Below are 27,706 nucleotides of genomic sequence, written 5' to 3' on the forward strand. Positions count from 1 at the left end.
TGATTGTACATATGTAGTAAAGACCATGAAATGTAGGGTGCATTGAACTAAAATAACACAGGGCTGTTGCACTCTGCAGTGCTATTTTACTACGATAAGCTACGTTTAATAAAAACATAAGAAATCAATGGCACAAAAGTTCTATTACAGAGTAAAATATCACCCTAACATAGTCATGGGGGGTTGTTTTATGATACTATTACGACAACTACTAATCTACTGCTATGCTCCTCCCTAAAATAAATATCCAATATGAGTATCAGTACATACCATAGTTACATCAGTGCCAAAATAAATAAATAAAGAATATTCTCCTCAATGTAATGTTAAAGATAAAATCTGAAAAAATATATTTGTGTTAACTTAATAGGTCTGCCTATTTAATTTTTGATTAAAAAAGCAAAAAACATATTGATACAATATATTAATACTGTTTGTGTAATACTATTATATTCTATAAACCAGAGAACAAAAATAAGAGTCCAGCTGGGCTTTGTAAAATACTCAACAAAATAATTGCTATTCTTGGATTTATTTAATGTTTATTTCTATAGGGACAAATACATAGCATAAGCCAGTGCCACACACCACACTATTTATAGTGTAGGATAACTTTCAATGCCTGTACCTAGATAGGCTTTTAAAAAAACATAAAACTCTAAAACAAATACACAAGAGGCAAAATACACATACACATACATAGAAAGCGTAAAACTCAGAACTCAACAAGAAAACAAAACAACACAAACACAAAACAAGAAGCACCAAATCATTCATGACGACATGACTGATCCCTCGTAAAACTGATCAAACGAACTGAATGTAATACTTTCATTTTATTTCTTTGAATTTCTTAGGAACATGGCATTGATGGGATCTTGATCTGACAAAAAAGAGATGGGGAGACAATTATAACACTCAATTACTTCAATCACAAACAAGCCAGAGTGATGTCACTTCAGGGCCATTTACGAAGAATGACAACTCTAAAGATAAATATAATATATTCTATCTCAAGCTGTCAGCAGTGTCCACACCACAACAATAAGAACAACAGTGGAACAATATCGTTGGGATCACTTTCAGAGCAATTCGACAAACTACAGAGACACTGACAGCCAATCAAAATCAATGCAGATTTACAGTGTCATGTTCAAACTATAGATTAATAAAGTCTGATAAAGTGTATTTATTCAATCAACAGCGTCACTGTCACAATGTTTGACTTCTTGTAATGATTTAAATATTATAATCCTGTACTTGTGAGTGAAAATATATCAACTGTTTATTTGATTTGTGCACATATACAGGTGCCTCTCAATAAATTAGAATATCATGGAAAAGTCAATTTCCAGTAGTTCAAGTCAAATAGCCCCAAAATTGGTCATTTGTAATATTTATTTTTTTGAGACACTGAATTTTAGGTCTTCATCAAATGTAAGCCATAACGATTATAATTAGAATAAATGAAATAAATTAAGACATGAAGTGTTTCATTCTGTGAATAATGGATCTATTTAATGTGTTATTTCCACTTTTTTAATTGAATTACTGACATATACTTTTCTATGATATTCTAATTTATTGAGATGCACCTGTATATATGTTTCTTATAGCAAAAGATGACGAGTGTATTTCAAGTAATCTGTAAGTTGAGGAGTGAAGGAAAATGTAGTGAAGGAAAGTGAAGGAAAATGTAATATACGTTACAATTTCCCCTGGTCTCCCCTACTGTAAGAAAAAGAACAATGGAACTTATGATGTGGGTTCAGAAAAAGGGCAAAGGAGCATCACAACCATCTGACACGTGACCTTACCTTTCACGGTACAAGCAGGCTGCTTTTAAAAACCCCTTCCTCCCTCTGTCTCTGTGAACGGTGTGGGCAATGCAACGTAATGTGATGTGAAGTTGGCTCTATGTGTTTCTCCACAGCCCAGAAGGCAGCAAAGCATGAAGGCTGACAGAGAGGTTCTGAAAAAGCAGTTTGACCTTGTGAACACTTATTGAAAGCATTGGGGTTGAAGTCCATTTTATATCATTTTGAACTTTCATTTCATGAGCGACGCTCCTATTTCAGCTCGAAGTCTTGTTTTCACATTTGCAAGTAAATGATCTTTCTGCCACATTAATAAAGCAGATTTCATTTCGAAGGAGTTTTTTGTACTTGAGTTCCTTTAAATTGAGTAAACTGAAAAGGTGCTGGCCCCGGCTCCACAGGACACTCTTGTTGAATTGTGTTTGATGTTGTGCGTTCACCTCAAAGGGGGAGCAGGGAGGCAGTGCAATGCCAATGTTTAGACATTGCAGAAGCGAGCGAGAGCCTGAGTTGTACAGTAGTGAGAATAAGAACAAAGGCACACAATGACACAGAGGAAGGAATAACAATGAGAGCCGTGCCGCAGTGTTGTGTTATTCTGGTGTAGCACAGGGGTTGTGTGTGTGTGTGTGTGAGTGAGCGGGTTTGGGATTATTATCAGAGCACGAGAAGCCTCTACTGTATATATCATTTCACTAATTACCGTTCCGTGCTCTAATTACAATGCAGCAGGGACACATTCAACTCTCAGATCTTTCTTTATGTAAAATCTCCATACGGCTCCTATTGTCAATCACACACATGCACACACACGCCAAGAAAAAAAGCTTGTGTCTTCTTCTCCCCGTCTCCCTTTTGAAAATCAGATCTGCTCCCCATACAGCTGTCACTCCTCTCTTTCTTCATCTTTTGTAAGCTTTACCTCGACTCATCCTCGCTAATGTCTGGAAAGCAGCACCAAAAAAATGAGTTTTGAAATCTGAGAATGAGTTTCTGTTAAAAGGACATAAAAACATACTTCATCATAAAAAAAAGTTATTGTTTTTAAAAATGATTGAGGAGACAGGCTGCAGGATAAATCAAATATATATTCTCCGCAAGAGAGGATTTAATCAAAATGCAAGTTACAGTGTAGATCCACTGCAGTTTTCAAAAGGGATAAACTATAATTTGGACAGCCAGTTTTAATTTTATTCTGAAAAACTTATGCTGACCAGAGAAATGAGGCTATTTGTCATAACAAACACCATGAAAGATTCTCATGGAAATGCATATATTTCACAGCACGAACACTGGGAGAAAACAGCCTGTATAACTCACTTCATGTCCTTGTATTAATAGGTGTGAACAGGAAAAAGACAGAGTAGAACATGCAAATACTTTGTTTGGTTTACTTTCACCTACTTTTGCGCACAATGGCCATTTTTAACCACAAAGAGCAGGATGCACACTAAGAGCCAGAAAAAAAATGCCATTTACAAAACCGTTGCACAAAAATCATTTTTCATTAACTACTAAATTTGCCTCATAATTTTGGAAGCATAAAGATGTTCATTTATATGCACATAACTTAGAAAAGTGCTAATATGTGCATGTTGCCTGAAAGGCAACAATGTACCACAAAGGAATCTCACTTTGCCACATGCTGTTGTGCACAGGACTATTGTAGCTACAAGTACAGAAGTCAGCATGAAAAGATTCTTTCTGCAGCTCGATTATAATTTAACCTAGATTTATTACTTTCACTGCATTACAGTGTCTCTCATCTATACTGAAAAGTTTTAATTTAATTCCACATCTGACAATGAATGATTCTCACCAAGCACCAAAATGTCTAAAAATGGTGATTCTCTGAGGTTGGTAGTCCACTAGTACCTCACTGGAGAGGCACTAGAGGTTGTGTCTTAACTCATTCAACCATTCACAGTGGAGAGCTGAACCCAACAAGTCCTCCAAATTATACGACCACGTAGGTTGTTTTGTTCCCCACAGAAAATTAGCATTCCTACAGGGGCAGAAGATTAACACTAAATATACATACGCATAAGTCGTTAACTTTGTGAAACTGTAACTGTTTGGTTACAATTCTACAATGTCACTTAGCAGACGCTTTAATCCAAACAAAGTACATTTGAGACTTAATACAACACAAGCAAAGATGAAGTCAAGATACAAACAAGAGTAGGCGCCATACTTTAACCCTTAATAAGGCACTCATTGAAATACTTGCAAATTTCAACCCTGGAGGATATTACATACTGCCAGAATGTGTAAAAAAAAAAACATCCGGACCCGGGGGAGGGGGGTAGCCTAATATTTTGCGAAAAAAGTTTACGAGACTACAGTGGCAAATCTACGAGAAAAAAAGTTGCAGATTTATGAGATTGAAAGTGATGAATCTGCGCATTTTTTTCTTGTAGATTTGCCACTTTTATCTAGTAAATTTGTCTGTTTTTTCAAAAATTTTCATTTTTACATTGGAGGTCAAGGTCAATAAAGTTAATATTATATTATTATCATACTGATTGGTCAGATTTTTTCGCCCCTATGCGACCTGCATCTGATCTTTTAATGACAGTCTGAACGACACAGATCTGATTTTTTCAAATGCGATCTAGGCCACTTGGATATGTGGTCCTAAAACCGATACATATCTAATCTTTTGACATGCGACTCCAATCTGAACGGCCAGGTCTAAAAACTACAGAAGTATTGTCTGCAAAATGTACTCACAGTACCAAAAGTGCTCATTCTGCAGAGAGTTGCCTGCTGTGACTGATGTATTATCAAACTGATTTGATTGTGAGTGCTGATGTAACTTTGTGTAAGCAGCTGTTTACTGTTGTAGCAGGTTGAGGTGGAGCTAATTTATCTACTTCATGTCACAGTCTGGCTCTTTGTCCAGATGCTGTCAGGCTTTTTGTGGAGACTGGACAGGAGTTTCTTGAGTTTTGGGTTCCTGTTTTGCTGCTGTGCTGTCTTTGCCTCATTTGTTAATCTACACACCTGTTCTGAATCAGCCTCCTCAGTCCTTCCCAGAGTTTTTCCCCTGCCAAACGGCTCTCTGCCTGTTCTCCTGCTTAATCACCTCATTCTCTTCACCTGAGCTTCTCCGCCCATCTCTGCACCTGCACTTCATCCCCTTGTCAAATTAGTTTGCATTTGAATCAAGGTTTTCAGTTCAGTCCTTGTTGGATTCTTTTGTCATGCCTCTCTGCCGGTGATAGCCGTGGCATTATGTAGTAGGACTGTCTGTTCCATTTTTGGGAATGCAATAACTCAGGAACACCAAGAGAAACTTTCTTCAAATCTGGCAACAATGTCTAATTGGACTCCCAGATTAACTAATCTTGTTTTGGAGGTCAAAGATCAAGGTTGTGACCTCATGCCTGTACCATTCTTGTGAATGCAAATTTCTTCAAATTTGGCACAAACATCCACTCGGACTCTGTAATTAACTGATTACATTTTGGAGGTCAAAAGTCAAGAATTAATTAATTCAATAATGCAATCATGACAAATTTGACTAATGTCTAATGAAATGATTAAATGATGCCAGCTTATATCCAAAGGTCAACTTCACTTTAACATCATCATGATTTGCAAAAAGACTTTTTCAGGCCAATATTTAAAGATATAACTCGCCATAACATTATTGATATGTTTACACTAATCTTGGGTGCCCACCATGAAACTGTGATGATTGTATAGATCTCCTGAGCTGCTGGGTTGAAGATGTGTGTGAAGAATGCACATTTCAGAATTTGGAAGCAACATACAAATTTGAAGCAATTTCTAATATGATTATATAAATCGGAATAGACATGGACATAAATTGAGCCATACAACTGTGAAGCAGTAATAATAGTTTTATACTGATAGCATCAGTTTAACCCTGCCTGCATAAACCTTCAATATAGATATGTATTGGTTCATTTTTAGTCTTGATAGGCAACATGCCAACACACCTCAGCACTTTATTAAACTGGTCACATAGTAATTATCCTACACGCTCAAGTGATTGCTAAATGCACAATGTAATTTGGAAAAACTGCTTTCAGTTTTTCTGCTGCATCTACCTGGAACATTTTACACTCAAATTCACCACAATTGTTACTATGATAACCAATTACTCTGCTTTTGAATGTAACTGTATTTTATGTTTTCAATGGCGTTCTGTCTGTTTTCATTGTGTTTTTTGCTTTCTTTTACTCTTGACATCATTGGAATTGAGGGCTTGCCCTCATTGATTCCTTGAGATATAAGTAAAGGATAAATGAAAATGAATAGAATTACTTGTTTAGGTTCCTGTTGCCTGCGGTCATCTGCGTTGAAGTCCACCTGCTCCTCTCATGACACTTTACATGTAATTAGATAGTTCAGTCCAGTGGCTGTGAAAGAAGATAAAAACACATTTATGCTGCATAAGTATTGTTGTGTGTGTTTGTGCAATTACTTTGACTACCAGAGGAGGGAGACAAAAGTTCTGCCATGCAGGTTTAACAATGAATTGTCAGCTCATTATGTTTTATTTAATGTGGAATCTTAATTTAGTCACGATAAATAACATATATGCAGACAATTAAGAAATGTAAAAAGTGAAGTAGAATAATGTGCATATTCTTTAGGAAGCACAGAGTTTCCACCACTGACCATAGCGGAGATGAATGAGCCGAGGCACAAGGCAAACCACTGAATTCAGCTGCAGCTCTATTACTGCTGGATCATCATTCCACACATATAGTTATACAATTTATGGAGTGAATGAAAAGTCAAGATAACCTATAAAGGCAGTAAAATTAGATTTTTTTTGTGCAATAAGCTTACCTGACACGAGGTGAGCAGCTCAGCAGATTGAGGATTATCTCAATCTGCAGTTTATTCTGCACCGAGGGAGCCCGCTGACGTTTCAGCACCTTGTAAAGCCCTACAGATGCTTTAGTTTACCGTTGCACAAGCCTGGCACAACTGCACAGATCCAGGATACACAGAGAGGACTTTATCTCCCAAATGAACTGAGAGTCACTTTGCATCTCACAGTGGGAGATGGAGGAAGCTGATGGGGAAGAGAACATCTGGTGGATGCGGGGTTATCCTAGTCCAAATATCCCACTGTGTATTCTGATTTACTCAGCAGTGTTTCCTCATTTCTTATTGACCTGACTGGACAGAAAGGTCATTATAGCTGACTCAAGAAAACTAATGTACTTGCAACACTAACTTACTAAATAAATAAATGAAACTAAATTAAAATAAAGCATTTTTATTAGTAAACATTAAACTGAAATTAAGCATTTTTAGCAATAAAAACTCAATTGAAAACAAATGAAAAATTCAAAACAATAATAGCTCTGCTGGGCAGTAAGAAACTAGCCGGATGGATAAATAAAGTAACATTTATATTGCGTGTACAGAAAATAAACCACAACAGCTGCTGACACTGAAATGGACAGACAGCAGGTCTGTTCAGGCCGATATATTGTTCTGTTGTGATGTGACTCTGCCTGAGGGTTTGTACATTTATAGTCAGGGTAAAAAATGTAAAACCTTTCTTTACCCATCACCACATAGTCAGGGCAGTGGGTAAACCTGGCAGAAAAGACGATATACTATTTGTCTGTTTAAATACATCTAACATATACATATAATGTATAACATATAACATAAGAACATACTCTGAATTTAACACTTTTCTGTGGGGAAGTCTGTGTGATGCGTGACAAATGTGAATCAGTGTAGTGATTTGCTTTCCCAAAACAAAACATTTTGTGCCATCTAGTGACCATAAGCCTAGTTACACTCTGGCATCATTATCCGAGGGAATGATGATGAGCTGCAATTTTATGGTTTGTGTAGCCTGTTCTCTTTTTCAGGTTACATGGTGAAGAGGAGGTCATGGCTTTAGGTTTATGGGAACACCTGGAAGCTGCTTGAAATTCTCCTGATCCATCTATTTTTTATTTTATTTATTTTTTTCATATGTTCACATTCTTTCTTTTGATTTTGTCATATTGATTTTCTTTACTGTAATTTTGGTCTGTTCTGTACACACAACATCTACAGCATGTCTGTTTGTCCTGGGAGGAGGCTCCCTCCTTACTCTTCCTGAGGTTTCTTCATGTTAAAGGTTTGTTGTTGTATTTCGAGGGAGCCTTTCTTTATCCAAAGTGGAGATCCAGGACAGAGGATGGTGGTTGGGAGGGGGGCAGCACAGCATACCTTGTGATGTGGATGAGGTGATGTGGCCAGGCTCGAACAGATCCATTAAGCAACCATGCCTTCAGTACAGTACAGAATTCATTGCGATATATTAACTGAAACCAAAATGATTCAAGTAACATCTTTTTGAGTTTTGTGTTGTTGTAAAAATCTGCAGAGACAAAAAAAAAACTGAAATGCAAGTGTACTGCACCAAAACCATTTTTTACTTGTATGAGACAATGAAAAAGATAAGTGTTTTGTATAACAAACAAGTGTGCTGCTGCTGCTTTAAAATAGTAATTCATATGGTGCGTGTGCGTTTTATTGCAAAAATGCCCTTTTTTAAAAAAAATGTTTGGTTTCGATTAGTTTCATTTTGACATAGAAGTGAGATGGGTTTTTTCCCCCAAGTTTTGTGTCTCATTTGGCTTGTGTGGTGACAAATTTAGTGTAAGCAAAAGGCAATAAACAAATACACATAATCATAGATCATATATGTTATAGTCATATTTCTACATTTGTTTCTATGTTTACATATGTATTGTTGTATTGTTACACTGTATATTGTAATGCAATGCATTTTTTTTACATGTCTTATTCATATTTTTATTTGTCCATGTATATTTTTAGTCTAGAATGGGAGAAACTGTAATGTTGCAATTTTTCCCATTGATAAATAAAGTATTTCTGATTCCAATTATGCATAGACTGAAAAGTCCTTTCAGGCAAATGTTTGATTTTATAAATTGACTTGGCATCATTACTAGACATGACCACTGGAGGGCAGCATTTGTTTTAAATCCAGCTGATAACAGCTCTACCAGCTGTTACTCAGCAGTCATCTCTCTCTCAAAGTGTAATTTGTGTGAGAAGCAGCTGGAAATGAATGGATCAGGAAAGAAACTTTATAATGCTTTTCTATGCATGAAACCTGCTAATGAGGTGCCCTTAAGCAAGGCACTTAACACCCAACTGGTCCAGTGGAGCTGCTCAGTGGTTACCAGTAGCAGACTGTGGTGTAAGCTGCAGGTCCTGACTAGAAGATGGAGAGCAACAGTGTAAATGAGCATCCAAAAACAACAGACAATGCAAACACCTTTTAATTACCACAATTCTAAAACAATACAACAAATAGTATTATTAAAAAAAGCTTAATCAAAGTTGGTGACATCATATTTTCATAGGCAGTGTTAATATGAGAACTTTATTTTTTCAAGTTTTTCTTCCCCTGAACAGCAAAGGACATTTCTCAGTTTGGCCTCGCAGCTATTACTTTAGGTCTTTAGGTGGAACACCTGACACTTTCCTTTCAATATCTACAAACCAAGGACTGGCAGAAATTACTTTTACATGTTGGATCATTAAGTTTGAGTCTCTAACCTGTATTTCTACGTCTCATGACACCCATTACTGCTCCCATTGCACTCATACCCGTTTATAGTGTTGTGTAAAGTAGCATACACATAACCAGTGACACAGTGGGTACAAATTGAACTTCATATATCTACATATATGGCTTTTTGTGGTACAGGACGTGGATACATCTGCTGACAAGTCAATGATAAGCAACACATCACACTATAAAACCAGCTGTAAGCCTGATAAAAGATGATGGGACCATTTGCCTTACAGTGATCCTAATAACTAACTTGTTTACTTCTTGATTTACACCACCGAACTACAAAACTACCAGGGATGCACAAGACAATCCAAATAATGATCAGCCAATAATGGGATTTATTTACATTTATAATTTGTATTATAATGTATTATTACAATAAGTCTGAGTTAGCATGAGTCTATGATATGTCTTTCGTCAATGTGTTTTACCTGCAGACTCAGTAGCCATTGTTTTCAGTTCTATAAAAGCCTTTATTTTTTCTATTAAATATATATTAAATGCATTAACATATCCAATTTGACAGATTATGTCAAAGCAGTTCTTGATGTGCTTTCCTAGAAAACTCTTTACTTAAACTCTTTGTTTTTGTTGTCATAACAATAGTGATGTCAGTTATATTTGGTTAGTTTAGAGCTACATGTCAGCCTTTCTTACCCTCAGATAAGGAACTGAAAATACATAAATGTAAAAGTGATTATTTACTTTTGTTATTGGCCATGAAAAGCTGGTAATAACTGGTTAAAAATCCATATTGTGCATCCCTAAAAGGTCACCTCACCGTCCATAATTATCAGTATGTGTGGTTAGTGTCAGAGGTAGGATAAATTTAGGAAAACATAAGGCAGTTCTTGAGAGGTAACCACAATATAAAAAAGCTACCAGGAGCCAGTCAGAGGTTTGTGCTGCCTTCATTGTTCAGGTGGAGATGTGTCTGCAATAGTGCAGTTGTCAGTATGCTGCCATCTGCTCAGCGCCGTTAAAAAAGACCGGACATTATGGCATTATGAAAAACTATCCTTTCCACCTGCCATCCAGCTTCACTTGCTTTTCACAGAAGTTACTTCAACCTAGCTCCAGTTTGCAAACACATCATTAGTGTATTCAGGAGAGATGAGCAGGCTGAAGTGCTGGTAGACTCAAGAGAGTAAAAGTCAGCTTTGGTCAAGTCAGTGAAGTATTCTGTGGAGGTATCTCTCTGGGTTGTTCTCTCCTCCTCTCCTCAGTCCAGAGCTGCTTCGGACAGGTCTCTCTGAAGTCCCTGCAGGGCCTTGGCCCTCAGTTAGCCCCGTGCCTCTTCCTGTTGCTCCTACAGAGGTGTGTCGGCGTGGCTCTGGACTGTGTGCTCCGGCCTCAGGGTCACTCTCCTCCCCAGGATCCTTCCCCGGACTGCTTGGTGAGCTCTCTCCGATCCTGGACGACAAATAGTTTTGTTGAAAACAATCACATAAATGTCAATATGATGATTGTTGTGAAACTGCATAATAAGGCTTTTACCTGAGGTGATTGAAGGCTCGTAGCCAGTGTGAGCCCAGCACCTCTCTCCCGTTAGCCCTCAGGCCTCTTCTGTGACTTCGGGCCCTGAGTCCTATCAATGCCTGAGCAAGTTCGGCCTCATCTCCTTGACCCCAAATCAGCTGAGCCCTCTGCTCCGCATCCTGATCCCCCGCTGCCCTGAACAGTCTCTGTAGCTGCCACAGATTCACGTTGCTGAAAATATTCGCAGAGCCAGCCTTCCTGCTCCTCCTTTCAGTCAGCCGCCACAGCGAGGAAGGACCCGCCACCATGGAGGACGGCGGGGAGGCGTGTCCGGTATCCATCCGGAGAAACACGGGAAAAGGTGGCATACACTGGCTCTACTCTGTGGAGAAGTCGGTGAGAGTTTTCACTTATTAGGATGAGCTCGCAAAGTGAAAGACACTTCAAAAACAACAGCAGAACAGAACATGAGCACAGACTGCGTCATGACACCACAGGCATCTGTCACAACTGAAACCAGCTAACTGAGAGTCTTCTGTTCTGATTCTTTAATCCTTCTTTAGGAAGTGAGTGACGAGCTGCACTGTAAAGCCCATTAAACTACAGATGGCAACTTTATCTCTCTTTACTCACACTTGGTTTTAAGCGGGACAGTAACAGATGAGCTGGGACAAAAAGATCCTGACTGCATGTAGGTCAGCGGCCTTTCCACCAATGTGACTTTCTTTCAACTTCTCAAAGGACCAGTGTGTAGGATTTAGTGGCATCTAGTGGTGAGTTAAAAGGTGTTGTATTTTCCTAAAATAAACAATGTATAGACTAAAAAAATCCTCAAATCCTTCTGAATAATCTTTTATTACCCACTAGAAGTGTGTGGTGGTGTCTGCTTTTGGCCCTCTCTAGAACCAATGTTTGATTTGTCTGTTCTGGGCTACTCTAGAAACATGGCAGACTCTTTGGAAGATGACCTGCTCCCTATTTAGATATAAAAAGGACTCATTGATTGATGAAAATACAACAACACTTAGCTTCAGATGATGATACACTACTTAAAACATAATATAAGTAATATGTTCCCATTTCTGCCAATAGGTCCCCCTAAATCCTACACAGTGGAGTTTATACAGATTAAAACTCCTCAGATGACAAAAGTTACTTTCAACTGGGACAAACTCCTATTTGGGCTTCTACATTCAACATCCACAAATATCAAAACAAACTTAGAATTGAGTGTAACTGCTATGAAACGTTTGTAATGGAAAGGATTATATTCCCCATGAAAACAAAATTTGAAGAAATTTAGGAAAATATATTAAAATATATACAAAATATCAATTTCCCCAAAACACTTAGGTTTTATTTAATGTCAATTGAATAAGTATGGATCATTCTGTGAAATATATAAAAACTACAGACTGATTGTGTGAATTTATACTGCAATGTGATCCCAAATAAAGGGGGGTAAAAAGTGTATTTCAGTTTAGTTTCTTTCTGCAGGTTTTTAAACTCATACTTTCACTTTTAAACATTTTGTATTTCGTCCTATATGTTTCAGATTTTTTCCAGGTACGGCAATGAAAACAATGAATGCACTCATCATCTTATGATCATAAATTTTCTGTGATAACCCCAGTGCTGAACTCAGTAAACAGTAGACGGGTTATTTGAGGACAACCCTGTGATTTTTCTCCATATTTTAGCATTGTGCAGCTCTGCTCAGACGGTTATTTATTCACAGACCTGTTTTTTTCTTGCAATGGAAGTAGGTTAACATTAACCAAGAGCTACTTCCCTCCCACCGGTGTTTGAAGGTTTACTGTTTGCATATCAAACGCACTGGTGCACAGATCCAGATCCCTTGCTAAACTAAAGAAACGAAGAGTCTCTGATCAAAAAAATAAAGTATGCAATCAACTTCAATATCTGTGGTCTTATTCTACAAGATAAAATACATTGCACTGACTGAGCAGTTTACTGCAGCCTGCTGCCTGCAGGGTTTCTTCAGGCTGTGGGTAAAAAGCAGTAAACAAGAATCCCGTGAGAGTCATGAGAACAAAGAAAGGATTTCTGCTTACCCGAAGATTAGCTGATGTGTTCAGTTCTCTTACTGCATCTCCCGCCGAACGGCACCGCCGATCCTCTTCAATGAAAGCTTCTACAATGGCTGAAATGTTTAGCAGGACAGTATGTTTGTCCAGCGTCACCTGCAACTAATTTCTGTCCTTGAGCCGAGAGTCAATCACAAATCAATGTCGTCAAACTACCAACGAGAGTGCAGAGATCTTCCGACTCCTCCTCTCGAGGCTGAGAAAGAGCTTTGTTTGGACCAATCACGGGTTTGGAGGGGCGGGGACAGTGGCGGGTTCCGCCTCCTGGCCACGTAGAGTGTGTATGCTGAAATCTATTGACGTCAATGAGCCTGGCTGGCACGAGAAGCGATTGTCAGTTATGTGAGAGACAAGTAACGTGCGGAAACACGCAAACAGGATGACGCAGGGGCTCCTTAATGCCACCGTTGTTGTTTTTTTGTTTACATGATGCCTTTGTTTAACCGTCTGGAGTCTCCAAAAGCATCAAAGCATGACGTCTTCATGTCATCCAGACGTAAAAACAAAGCAGCGTGGAGCCCTACTGTAAATTTATCCATAAAGTTCTGGCTGTATACTCCATGAGGCCAGTTTCAGTTTGATGATGATATACCAAGTAAAACTGGAGACAAATTTAGGAGATTTGGAGATTTATAATTAGATTAGATTAGATTAGATTAGATTTATAATTATATGTTATATTTGCAACATGTGTTCACATTTGCAACATTTAAAATTATTTATTGAGCATGACAGTGTTTTGAAAGTAAAAAAAAGATTCAAAATCACATTTTATGTTGGACTAAAGGACTAAAAAAGACACAAAATGACAAAAAAAACACACAATGAGAAGACAAAATGACCAAAAAACGCAGAAGAAGACACAAAATGACAAAAAAAAAGACACAAAATGACCCAAAAAGAAACAAAATGACTAAAAAAAGACACAAAACGACCAAAATTGTTACGTTAAACACACAAAACACAAATAAAATACAGTCACACTACAAGAAAAAACAGAGTTGCAGAGTCACATTTATGTTGTTTTTTCTTTGTTTCTTTGTTTCTACAACAACATGGCATTTAAACATTTTTTAAGTGGTGTATACAGACAGGATGAACAGGATTCAAAAATGGATCCATAGAGTTAAGAACGATGCTGCACACCATACGTGTATTACAAGTATGGGTGCAATTATACTGTGCAATTATCCATATATGTGTAGAATGGAGAGTTGTACATAATGCATAAAGCTATTTAAGTATTTTGTCATCCTGTTTCTTTTTTAAATTCATCATGCAATCACTTTTTCTGAAGCTGTCAATCGATTAAAACAAATCACCTTATTAATTTAAAAATATACTGTAATCCATTGATATTTATTGTTATTATTGTTTATTATTATTATTTATTTTTATTTATACATATTAAGCCAAAGCTTGTGATAATAGATTCTTTCATTTGGATATCTTGAGGTCAAAGGTCAAGGGACCTATTTCAAAAGAGCCAGTTTTCCCCACCAAAATGTACCTTTTGAAGCATTATTTAGTAAGAATAGATCCCCATGGCCTTCTAGTTTAATATGATACCATTAGATAGCATGATATCTTAACTGTATTTATAAATGTACTTAGAATTGGAGTTAAAGAAACAAAAAATTGTGCCTTCATGTTGAAATATTTTAGCATGAGAATGCTATCGCTTATGTTTTGGCTTAAATCTCTGTCTTGCTGTCCCTGCACATTAACATTTCGTCATATTTCCTGTTAAAGGCTAACAAAAGAGAAGGGGGAAGCTGTCACACCCCAGGGGAGACTTCACCATGGTGAAATCAATGCATGATCAGATGAGTGGACACGGATGAATCCGGCAGTCCAGCAGAGGAGGAGCAGGCTTTGAATTACAGGCCACCCCCTCTCCATCTCCCAGCCCCCCAACACAGACGCTACATTCAACAGAGGAAACGGAAAAGACGAAACATACAAGAAGGTTTTTCATTTCAAAACCCCGGGGCTGTGGAAAGAACAGAGAGTTCCTTTTTATACCAAAACTTGTCCAATTTTGGCTTCATTGACAAACCACAAACCCGGTCTTCCAGCCCGTTATTTCCGCCTTTTGCCCATCTTTTCCCCAGCTGTTTGCAGCTGGCAGAAAGCACCCGCCCTGTTCGCGAAAAAGGGACTGAGAGTGACCGGAGGAGGAGAGAGATGCCACCCCAACCTTCCCAGCCGCAGGTGAGGAAGAATATCCAGAAGTTCCTCAAGAGTTTTTTGGGAATCATCCGGATCCTGCAGATTGTGTTCGGAGCCGGGCTGTGGGTCACCATCGCCGCAAACAAATACGAAGGATCCATCCACTTCGTCCTGTTCGTCGCAGTCCTCTTCTGGCTCCTCACCCTCGCCCTTTTCTTCCTCACCCTGCTGGACAAGCAGGACCTCGTCCCGCTGCTGGGAGGGGAGCGCTGGTTGTGCACCAACCTGGCGCACGACGTGGCCGCTGCCGTGCTCTACATGCCGGCTATCGGCGTCATGATCTACAAGACGGAACGCAATTCGTACTGCAACCTGGAGCAGTACACGCACCTCTGTCTGTACAAGATCTACCTGACAGCCGCCGTGTTCGCCTGCCTGTGCTGCCTGGCTTACCTCATGTCGGTTATTTATGGAGCGTGCAGGAAGTGTCGAGGGGAACAGACGGTCATCTGATGAGACTGAAGAGGGGTGATGGCAAAAGGGAGGGGTCCTTTAGGGTGGTATCCACAGCAAGATGAGGAATAGTTAACTTCACTGTAATTTAACTCAACAGCTAATCACAGGTTTGTCTCTATTGTCTCCTCACACCAAACTTTCCTCTTGGGTGGTGAGGTATCCTAAAATCACTGTCAGTGTGTTTAAGGGTTGCTGACATGAAAATACCCCAGCAGCTACTGGTACAGAAGCATAGCTAGGTCCGAAGTATTGTACCCCTTTATTAGGGCACAAGGGACATGTGTTTGTATACAGAAGCTTAATGCATTCACTCAAGAAAACAATTGCCCTGTTTTCCTGAATTAATGAAATATTATCTCCAAATTCTGATTCTGTTTTTTTAATGCCAAACATTTTTTTCCTAATTAATGGATTTTTTTTCACCTGAGAAATATTTTCAAGGAAAAAAATGCCTATATTTTTCTGAATTAATGAGAAAATTATCTCAGATTTCAGAGGAAAGTTTTCATGGGGACAAAACTGACTTTAACTTAATAATATTTGATTTTTTGAAGAATTGTGCAATTTTTCATGGAAAAGATGTTCCTGTTTTTTCTGAATCAATAAGAAATCTGATAATTATTTTACAGATTGTTTTTGTTGTGACAGTTTTTCCGGTAAAAAAGAAAAAGAAAAGCTTGGAAAATATTTTTTTCTCAAGTGAAAGCATTATGCTTCATATGTTTGTGTCCTATTTGTCAAAATATTAAGTTTGTTTTCGAGTAATTCAATGTAATTTCCCCTCATGCATAATCATTATCGGCCTAATATTCCTGCTTGATTGTGGGGTAGCTTTATATTCAGTGTTTACAATACAGTGGCCTTAACAAACATTTGTAGCTGTCCATCTAAAACCTCTCATAGGATTTGTTTTCACAAGGGATTCTATGCATTACCTTTTTTTTTTTAAAAAGTATATATTTTTATGTGTTTTTATTTGTTTTTTTGTACGACAGCAAACTATACTGAGCAGTTATTATAGTGTGACGGACTAAAATCACTTGGATCTCCTTTTGACTAGCTCTGTTTTTGTCTTGCCTGACACAAATGTTGCAAACAGGTTAATCAGTGCCTTTTGTCAGAATGCTGTATACTCAACCAGGTTGTGACAACAACTATTCAACAACAGGGGTGTGATCGGTGCTACAATGTGTGTATGCTGAACAAAATATTCCTTAAGTGTTCATTATGTAAAAGCCAAAGAATAAAGACCAAGAAGTGATAGCCGGTGAGATGTTTCTTTAGTTTACGATCATGTGTTTGGAACGTTGAATCATTTAAACAAACCGCTTGAAGAAAAGAAAGTAAAAACAGTAAAATTCTTTGTTAATTTTGTTTGAGAACGCTGGGATAAATTTAGAGAAAGAACCCGGTTTCCAAATTGTGCTTTTGGTGTGTTTTTTCCAAATGAGACACAGATTTAGAGGGACTAGTGACGGAAGCCCTCAGGAACTTCCTGTTGGGAGATAAAAGCCTCGGCCAATCAGCAGGGATCATTTATGTGCTTTGCCACTTGACCACATGAAAGATCTCAGACTTATCTGTGTCTCCAACAGACGGTGAGGGAGTCACTCACACATGCACACACACTGACAACGTTTATGCATGTAGAGAATGTGTGTGTTGCATGAGAGTTATAGTTTTGGAAACAATGTGTGTGTGTGTGTGTGTGTGTGTGTGTGTCAGTAATAATCTGGGAAGAGGCTTGTTCTTACCGGAACAGTCTGTTGGGGTTCTGGAGGTGGGCTGACGTTCAGCCAATGAAAATGAAGCCAAGCGGTGGAAGATGATTCAATGTCTCGTCTATTCCAGTCGGCATGCAGTTCTCAAAAACATGCTGCAGACAAGTTGATTAAACAGCAGCCAGAAGCCATGCTGTGACAACTCTGTTTGGATGCCTTTATACAGTCAGTAGGAAAGTAACATTACCATGTGTGAACAGTTCTCTGACAAATTTGTGTTCATTCTTTGCACACTTGTTGTTGCTGGAACAGGGAGTATATGGTAAAAAAAAAAAGGGTGCAGATTACTCACACATAAACATACAGTTTTCCTTTTTGGGGCATTTCTCTTCCCTCTTGTACACTTCCAGCTTCATGCAATGACTTGTTCTTGGAATGGAGCCTTAGAGATCAAATGTTGCATTGTCACTGCTCCAGGTTCACAATCAAGAATCAAAACAAGGCAACAAAAATGCAGAGATTAGAATAAAAATACAGAACTTTCATGATTCAATGATGATCAAACGAGGTGATAAATATATTTTGCTTGCTTGCAGAGAATATCAGCTGTTTACTGATGCATATGCCTATCTTTGACTTATTTAGTACCTTCATTTGAGAGGCAAAATGACCCTAAAAAATTGACCATATGTAGATGGAGATATATCGAACTGCAAGCAGGAAAATGTAAATGTTATCAGTTATTTTATTCAGTTTGTCCTGCCAATTGAGTGCTACAGGGTTTGTATAGGGTTGGAAATCTTTGAAAACACTTTAACTTCAATGATGTGTTTTCAGGGTTTGAAAAGTGCTTGGATTGTGCTTCAAACTGCTTGAAAATTTGAGATAATCCTCCCTGAAAAACGTTTGCACAGGAGCTTAAAATGCCTCTTATATCATTTGTTATTGGCGAGGATACAAAGTATAAATAACATAAAAGTTCAGTTAGGGTCGAAGGGTGTGCTGCGTGAAACGTTGTTATGTGAAGTTACATAACTACCTCACTATTTATGTCCATTTATTTTGCTTTTTTTAGCATCTTTTTGCTAACCATATACTTTTTCCCTCTAACCTGAGGCAAGTCGTTTTGTTGCCTATACCTAACCAAATGGCGACCGATGTAGTTGTTTAAAGCACAATAACATCTAATTTATTATGATACATTTAAATAATGAGTATAATGTAGATATATTGTAATTTATGACAGTCATTAGGTGCTGGAAAGCTTGAAAATGCACCTTGAAAATGCTTGAAAAGTGCTTGAATTGGATTTTGAAAAAGAACCCTAATAAAATGACGACAGGAAAAATACAGTGTTTTTGTTGAGTGTGCAAGGTGACATCTGTGGCCAGAGTTACAGGAGTGGAAGGGTTAATGCTAACCAGCTGCAGGATATAAATCTAGCACTTCTAAAGGAGGAAAGGAGCCCCCCCACACCTCCCACACACACAATCCCACCCACCCGCTCCCCCTCTGAGATTTCCACAGAAGTGTTGTCCTGTCCACGTGTCGGCGCCTGTGGAAACACACTGCTGTATACAACCAAATGGAGACAGAACACAACAGCCCTGTGTGCTGCATAAACAAAGCACTGATCCAGGGTTCAATTTGATATTGAAAGTAACCATGGTGAATCATTTGGGTTTTGGATGACTCACAATTTTAGCGTATGCTGACAATTAAGGCCAGAAAAGGATTCTCCACAAGTCTTTTTGAGCTCACCACATTATCAGCCTCTTTATTATTACACAGCCCACAGTTTATGGATGTTACGTCTCTTCAGATTTGTCATTTTTCTGTATAAGCCCATTTTGAGTTTAATCCTCAAACATGACATCCATATCGCAACAAAAAATGTTTTATCACAGGTAATACCACAAATTTGGAATTTACCTCCTGCTACTGTCAAAAGGGTGTGGGCACCAAAAGAGGGAGGTTGTTGTATTTTTTTCCAGCTAAAGAAAACCCAGACAACTTGGTACAAGGACGTATAGAGCCAGGCGCTTCCCTGGAGTGCCAACTGTGTGATATTTTTTTTGGCTTCTCAAGCAAAAAGACATTTCCTGTATGCTCTCTCCCACCCGTCTGAAAGCAACCGACCGTCCAGTAGTCATCATAACCCCTCCAAATGGTTCCTCCCTGAAAGAACAGCATCATGCACTCTGTTGTAATGGACAGATCACTGACAAACTGATAGAGTCCAGCAGAAAATCTAAAACCCAGTTGATATCATTGACAAGACTGTGTTTCATAGTGATAATTAAATCAATGGCAAGATTATCATAGAGAAACAGGAATGTCTGCCATGCCTCTCAGTTAAATTCAGAAAAACTTGCCGAAAAGCAAAACATTTTCACTATTTTCCTGCAAACACAATAGTGTTTAGAACAGAATGTGAGCTGCAGGAAAGCATCAGTGGAGCAAAACACATGACTTATTCAGATCTATTTTTCAGGCCAGATTATTGCCATCAAAACATTAAAATCAGATCCTCTTGTTAAAATAAAAAGTACAAATATTTTAATTATCCACCACTGTGTTATTTATTTACACTTTTATTTGACAGGGACCATGCATAATGAACAGAAATTCCAAAACTTGAAATCTGATGCATACAGAGATATCGCTAAAAGCTATTTTTTAAATCTCAATTCCCTGGGCAGGTGAACAAACAGCACAGACATTACATACAACAAGCATTATATATGCTGTTCAATACCTATTCAAAGGCTTCAAATGGAATTTATGGTTGTTTGGTGAATTAACAGTTCATAGTTGATGTTTTCATCCTTAACTTTCCTTGAACCACTTCTTTATGCATCAAAGAAAAAGAATAAAAGTCCAAATGAAATGGAAGGAGTTCTATTTTTTTTACAAGCTTCAAGGAAAAAGCCACAAAGGTTTTGCTCAAGATTTATCATCATTTTAAGAGGAAGTGATTCGTCATTTCATAACACAACGTACACACAACATCCTGGTTCAAATTCAAGAAACAAAAACAAATAAGGACTCCTGGTTCTAAAGGGCAGGTTTGCTCTTTTTCAAGTCTAGATCTGTTCTGTTTGATACTTTTTCTGCTCACTTTTAGTTTTAACCGGCAGCTGCCTTTTTCTGGCAATGCACTGCTTTAATATAACATTGCATCTTTAACTTTGTCCCTCTTACTCACATATGCTGCAGAGAGTTGTAGGTAATGCAAAATACAACCAGATTCAGTAGGACATGTATGTATTGGGACATAATACATCTTTTTATGGAGTATTCAATTAGCTTCAGCTGAACTTCAGATTTTTTTTTTATAACTGTCGGACTGTAGATTTTGTCCCAAATAACACAGCCAGAGTGGACTTTAAACGTAGGAAGTAGAAAGTGCCACTACAGTGCCATTACAGTCAATCCCCGGCTGCAATGACAATGCGGATCATGGTTATATTATAAGAACTGGAGCCTACAGTTACACAGACTTCACTGAACCAGGTGCACGTATTCGGTTGGTTTAAACCTACTCAGCATTTCTCCAGGACCCATTTTTCTTACCCACCCAAATTCTGGGTGGGTAATTTCCAGTGAAATTGCTTCATCCAATCTGAGTGTGTCTGTCTCTTTCTTTTCCAGCTGACGGTCCTCGTCTCCTTGTCTCGTTTGTGAGGCTACGTGTACAAACATGAAACATGAAAACACAGACCCATGCACACATCAGCACCCTGTTAACCACACTTTCATCAGATACTGCTGAGATGCACATTTCTCTGCAGAGGGGAGGGAAAGATGGGAAAACAGATGGAGACTGACAGAACAAGTGAACGAGCAGAAAAAAGTGACATGCAAAAATGCCTTACGTAAAGATCTAAGCAGGAATCTGAGATTGACATTTCCTGTCTGTGTCAGGCATGAATGGGCACAGTGTTCCAGGCGTGCAGGCCGAGTAGTTTGCCTCAGACACTCACCAGTTTATAGTTTCCTAACATGGTGACTGGGATTACTGATTCCACATCTGTTGCAGCAGCCTGTGCCCACACAATATGTCTGAATGGGCACAGTGTTTTATGTGCTGTGTGAGGGCAATGGAGGCCAGTGGTGGGAAATGATGATAGCTATTTATAGAGCCTTGAAAATACCACAGCTTCCTTCACTCCGCCAATCGGCAGCCAAGATGTTGAGAGAATTTTACAGAGTGAATGAGTCTGAGAAAGTTAGACAGAAAGGGAAGTAGTCTGAAATTAACTGATTCTTAGGCACTGATTCATGTGCGAGCAACACCTCGTGCAACACCTGTAATTTTTTCCTCTCGCAAACACAACATTAAAGAATTAGCAGTAAGGCAAGGCAAGTTCATTTATATAACACATTTCAGCAGCAAGATAATTCTAAGATTGAGAAAAAGTGCAAAAGCAACACACTATAAAAAAATAACTTGGACATACAATTAAAAACAGCAATTAAAGAGCAAAGGGAATACGAAAAAAAATAGAGTTAAGCCAGAATAAAAACAAGAATAGGAGTTACAGTGCTGTGTAAGAAATGAAAAGACAAAAGTCTTTAGAAGATTTTTCTAAGACACTTAAAAAAAGGAAAAGTGATTAGAGACATTGCATCTTGCGAGCAGTGTAAGCAGACACACACTGGGAAGTAAAACAAACATTCCTTCCGAGCGTGGATCATGGACTTCCTGATAATAGCTCCCATGGCTCAGAACTGTTTCCCAGCACCACCTTCCACATAGTTTTCACACAGAAAAGCTCAAGTCTTTGTCAGTTACATCACACTGAAGTTGTGAGAATTAACATTTATGCATGTTTTCTCTTTAGTTAAAACCCTAAATGTATTCTGGTCAGAGATTTCAAATGTTTCTTTAATGTGTCACTTGTACCCTTGTACTGTCCATGTAAGTTTGTATTAATCACTCGATGCTGAGAAAGCTTTCGACCGCGTCGAATTACATTTTCTCTTTGCGGTTCTACATAAAATGAACCTTGGCCAAAATATGCTAATTCAATTGCTATACCGTAACCCCACTGCCATGATACAGATGAACTCGGACGTGTCGCCTCCCTTTTCTCTCTCAAGAGGTTCCCGACAGGGGTTCCCATTGTCACCCCTACTTTTCGCGCTAGCAGTATAACCCTTAGCCATTGCAATAAGGATCCACCCCTCAATCTCAGGGGTCACGGTTGGCGATGCAACCCATGTTATCTCTTTATATGCAGACGATATAATACTATTTTCAACTAACCTATCCACCACCCTGCCAGTCCTAATAGATCTGCACGATACATATAGTGGAATATCAGGATATAAAGTGAATATGCAAAAAAGTGTGGCCTTACCCCTTAACCTGCCAGCTGAACAAATTCCACAGGAAAGCTTCTCTTTTCAATGGAATACTCAGAGTGTCACATATCTGGGCTTAGAGATTCCTACCCACTTAGATAAGGCTTTCTCACTCAACTATGACACACTGTTAAGGAAGGTGGAGAAGGACCTGGACAGATGGATGCAACTACCAATCTCTCTGATAGGGCGCGTGAATTGTATAAGGATGAACCTGCTGCCGAGATTTCTCTACCTGTTTCAAACCCTTCCCATATCAATCCCTACTATTTTTTTCAAGAAACTAGAAGGTGCAATAACCAGGTTCATATGGAGGGGGAAAGTACCCAGAATTAAAATTAAAACACTGTATAACACCTCCTATTACGGTGGTTTGAAACTCCCTTATTTCGAATTTGTTTTACTGGGCTGCTCAGCCAAGAGCTGTCTGGTTCTGGCAGACAGAGATGCCCAACCCTCCAGCTTGGAGGCAAATAGAGCAATTCCATGCAGCGGATGTGCCATTGGCTGGTATCCCCTTTATTAAATCCTATCATACTTTGAAGGATGGCACAGATAATCCATTTATCAACATACGTCTAAATGATGGTCAATTATACAACTACGTACCCGTAGTGTGAATCTACTGCATAGCAACACCCCCTTTCATAATAAGCCAGCACTCCCACCTGTACTAAGGGATGGTCTCGCTAAGAGGTGGCACAGCATGGGGATTAAAACATTTGGCGACCTCTATGATAATAATATACTCAAATCCTTTGAACAGTTAAAAGATTACTTCAATCGTCCTGCTGTACATTTCTTTAAATATCTGCAGGTCAGGCACTTTATTTGCTCTCGACAGGGTGGGCATCCAACCCCTCTAGAATCTCCTGTGACTGATAACATTCTGAACGGCATTCAACGCCCTAAGGGCATGGTGTCCATCATATACAGCAGAATACTGGATCTCCTCCTGACAAATAAAACTCTGAAGTCTAGGGCTATATGGGAACAAGATCTTGATTTCACCTTTAAAGACTGTGATTGGGAAGCGCTGTGTAGCTCAGCTCAAAAGTTTTCGTATAATAGCTGTCATAGGCTTCTACAGATTAATCTCATTCATATAATTTATCTCACACCACAGAGACTCCATAAAATGTACGGTACTATTTCTGAACTTTGTCCTAGGTGTAAGATCACAACAGGGAGTCTTATCCATATGTTTTGGGATTGTGTAAATTTGAAACACTTTTGGGATCATATTCTGGATGTACTCAAGGGCATCACAGGGATTGAGATTCCTCACTCACCAAGATTGATTTTGCTAGGGGATTTATGTGTTTTACCCGTTAACAAGAAAAGGAAAACATGTTTTATTAGGCTATTCCTAATTGCTGGAAATAATTGTATTGCCATACTGTGGAAAAGTGAAAGCCCACCCACTTTCTCAATGTGGCTTAAGGAAGTTGCATCATACGTGGCCTCTGAAAAAATGATGTTCAATGTGAAAAAGAAACCCCATCTTTTTGAAAAATGCTGGAGTGACTTTAAAACATATCTGGATAACTCCTCACAGTTAACTAGTTGAGTACTGTCAATGATGTAGCAGTAGTTGTTGGTTGTTACCACACCTGTAAGACCAAGCCAATATCATGACCTTTGTTGAATGTAATTTACTGGACGCTATCATTTATTTTTCTATTATTTACTTCTGTATTGTATTTATCTATCATCTACTTTACTATTACTGTTATTATTATCCTTTTTTATTATTATTATTTTATTTCTTTCTTTTTCATTATTATTATTATTATTATTATTATTATTAGGGATTAAGGCAAGAGTTGGCCTTTGGGGCCTGATTTGGGAGGGGGGTGGGTTTGGGTGGAATTTGTTACTGATGCTGTAAACTGTATGAAAAAATGTTAATAAATGATTGTTTAAAAAAAAGTTTGTATTAACCTCTTTCATTGTTTAATTGTATTATAACTTATATAACCTATTTTTTTGTGTGGGTTGTTTTAGCAACATAGATTTTAAGACCCTGTTGGCATTAAAATGAAGAATTAGTTTATCATTCCTAAGAAGGAATATTTAGATTTAATTGACTACATTGCGTACAATGAATCAACACACTGATTTCTGTCGATGACTATAACACAATCATATACATCACATTTTACTGTGATTATATCTTTCCTGACTGCTCAAGACTATAAACAATTATTCAATTTACCCACTAGGAGGTGCAATAGGGCCTCACAAAATGTAAAGTGAAATTCTAAGGTGCTCTTCAAATGGCTTAAAACATCGCAATCACAATTTTCTATAGAAGACAATAATCTTCTCTATCACCTGACCTGCATGATACAGACCAACTGTATAAAACCATTCAAATGTACTTTATAGAACAAAGCAATCAGTTTAAGCCACAGCACATGGTAGCTGACATAAGGCCGTTATGTCAGAGGCCAACATTATCTATGTTGCCATCCATATTCTGTGCACAATGCTGTAATTCTATGTCACGTAATAAAACAGCTACTGTGCAAGCTTGAACAGGATTTGGCAATGTGTCAATAGAAGTTAGATAATTCATCTCAGACATAGTGAGAAGCCAACCACGCACGTGATTTAATGCCAGCATGCAACATCACAATGACTTGAGTTCACTCAGAGGCCAACTGGGACATTTTGTGAGTCTTAATCTGGGATAGTTTGGTCCAGTAGTGGAAAAGGTATTCTGATACTTTACTGAAGTAAAAGTACTAATACCATACTGTGAAATAATTCCACTACAAATAAAAGTCCTTCAAAACTTACTTAAGTAAAATTACAAAAATATACACGTCAAAATCTACTTAAAGTATCAAAAGTAAAAGGATTGATTATGCAGAATGGCTCATTTTAACTACTTAATATACTGTTATGCGGTTTAATAAAAAATAAAAGTCTCATCACTTTAAATGTATCATGTTTTTTGGTTTAACTCTTCACCTTAGAAGTATCTAAAGCTGTCAGCTAGATGTGGTGGAGTTAAAAGTACAATATTTGCCTCAAAATGTATTGGTGTAGAAGTATAAAGTTAGATGAAAAGGAAGTATAAGTGCCTTAAAATTGTACTTAAGTAAGGTCCTTGAGTAAATATACTTAATAACATTCCACCACTGGTTTTGTCAAACAAATATTTCAACAATCCCCAAAATGACTCTTAAAGTTCATTAAAATCCCTTTAACTTATAGTGAATTCTATAAAAGCATGTGAAAGGCAGAAAATGTCCCCATATAACTATTTCATCCTCTCTTGGAGTTTCCCATTTCATCCTAAAACAAATCATTTGTTGAGCTGTTTTTCCAGAAATGCATGACTGCTGTCCTGTGCAGACTCACGGTATGGAGTGAAGAATTGATCCTTTCACATTCTGCTTAAGATTAAAAAAAATGCTGTGTTTGGCCTGAAGGGAAAGCAGTATAGGTGTTGACATCATACAGTCAGCTGTATACCATTCCTACACAACATGATCCAGTCAGACAACTTATGTTTGAAATGTTTACTGAACAGCAGACCTAAATAGAATTTGGGGTCAAGACTACGACCTTATCACTCCCTGAAGGTATTTTAACTGAGATACTGGGGAGAGATGATTAAATTGATCAGCCCTTAGCTGGAACTGCAGGTAAATGCTGGGATGGTGCAGTAGGCCTTATACTGATGAAGGACAGCAGCAGCATTGACGGGGCAGAGGGAGAGATAGGGAATGTTTGCAGTTTAAATAAAACACTGAATAGTGAAGGTGTGTTTGATTGATGATATTGAGAGTGAGGCATGTCATGTGTGTCTGCAGCAGTGTAGCTTGAGTTGACTGCCTCAACTAGTTCACAAGCATTGCTCCATTAAAAACCACTGTCATGGTAAAAACCAACAACTTTTTGAGATTGTTGGGGACAGCGAATGGTTTCGCTTCAAATATATAAGTGTGCAAAAAACTGTGCATGCAGAACTTTTGTTAGAAACCAGGGGTTTGTTTGCCAATATGCAAGGCAAAGGCAGAGGCAATAAATGACATGACATGATATTTGCTCATGGACCTGTCCCTGCTTGAACCTAGATCCTTAGTGCTTTGTTATATTCTCTTTATCGCACCTTCCACCTTCCATCTTTCACATTATCCCCAATTTGCTGTTTTTCCTCAAATCTTTATTATTGTTTTTTTAGTGTGTCTCAAAAAATGACTATGACTATTATGACTATGTCTATAAAATGACATGACTATTAGTGACCTGGTGGTGCTTGCAGTTGTTTGTAATAATGGTGGGTAAAGTTTATTATAATTACTGGAGCATAGTGACTAGACTGTTCATTTTTTGCTGGCCAAGTTCTCCACCTACAGATGAAAAGAAGGAAAAGCAACAATTGGTCTGGCTGTCCATATGACTCCTGGTTCATCTTTAAGGACCTATCTGCACATTTGTCTCCTCAAATGTGTAACTCTGTCCATATTACTCCTGGAAGGGTCATTGTGGAAAAAAGTCCCCGTCAGCTGCTTTAGATGTTAAACATTAAGTTACATGTTACATCACTGTGATAATTTAACAGATGTTAAAATTAGTGGAGGAATATAATTAAGTACAAACTATTGTAAGTATTGTAGATTTGTAGATAGATAGATAGATAGATAGATAGATAGATAGATAGATAGATAGATAGATAGATAGATAGATAGATAGGTAGATAGATAGATAGATAGATAGATAGATAGAAAGATAGATAGATAGATAGATGTGTGGTAATAGAGAAACGCTATGAAAAGTCAATAAAGTACAATGTACAGTATGAAGGTCAGGGAACAGTCCCCACCGTAGACGCCCACCGCTGCCATTGGTCGAGAAATGAAAAACACGGAATCTCATTGGCTGTGAAAACCAGGAAGTGTGGGAGTA

At 38.2% G+C, this 27,706-nt stretch overlaps 2 protein-coding genes across 2 annotated transcripts; one reads left to right on the forward strand and one right to left on the reverse strand.

Moving 5' to 3' along the window:
- Positions 1 to 9,100: 9,100 nt before the first annotated feature.
- Positions 9,101 to 13,811, reverse strand: avpi1 (arginine vasopressin induced 1). Its single transcript, XM_059323892.1, has 3 exons — positions 12,972 to 13,811; positions 10,915 to 11,278; positions 9,101 to 10,830 (listed from the first exon to the last, which is right to left on the reverse strand). Exons 2-3 carry the CDS (start codon positions 11,262 to 11,264, stop codon positions 10,587 to 10,589), a joined length of 594 nt encoding a protein of 197 aa, XP_059179875.1. The 5' UTR covers positions 11,265 to 11,278; positions 12,972 to 13,811; the 3' UTR covers positions 9,101 to 10,586.
- A 1,058-nt stretch (positions 13,812 to 14,869) lies between these two features.
- Positions 14,870 to 15,697, forward strand: marveld1 (MARVEL domain containing 1). The gene has a single exon (XM_059359444.1). The coding sequence runs from the start codon at positions 15,192 to 15,194 to the stop codon at positions 15,687 to 15,689; it is 498 nt and encodes a 165-aa protein (XP_059215427.1). The 5' UTR covers positions 14,870 to 15,191; the 3' UTR covers positions 15,690 to 15,697.
- The last annotated feature ends 12,009 nt before the right edge of the window (positions 15,698 to 27,706 follow it).

The sequence above is a fragment of the Centropristis striata genome, chromosome 20 (genome assembly GCF_030273125.1).
Source record: "Centropristis striata isolate RG_2023a ecotype Rhode Island chromosome 20, C.striata_1.0, whole genome shotgun sequence".
NCBI lineage: Eukaryota > Metazoa > Chordata > Actinopteri > Perciformes > Serranidae > Centropristis > Centropristis striata.

What these genes read in the sequence shown, in the direction of transcription:
- marveld1 (XM_059359444.1), top strand. Translation starts at nt 15,192, where the DNA reads ATGCCACCCCAACCTTCCCAGCCGCAGGTGAGGAAGAATATCCAGAAG.
- avpi1 (XM_059323892.1), bottom strand. Translation starts at nt 11,264, where the DNA reads ATGCCACCTTTTCCCGTGTTTCTCCGGATGGATACCGGACACGCCTCC. An exon ending in CGAGCCTTCAATCACCTCAG is followed by an intron (nt 10,831 to 10,914) that starts GTAAAAGCCTTA and finishes TTTGTCGTCCAG; the next exon opens with GATCGGAGAGAGCTCACCAA.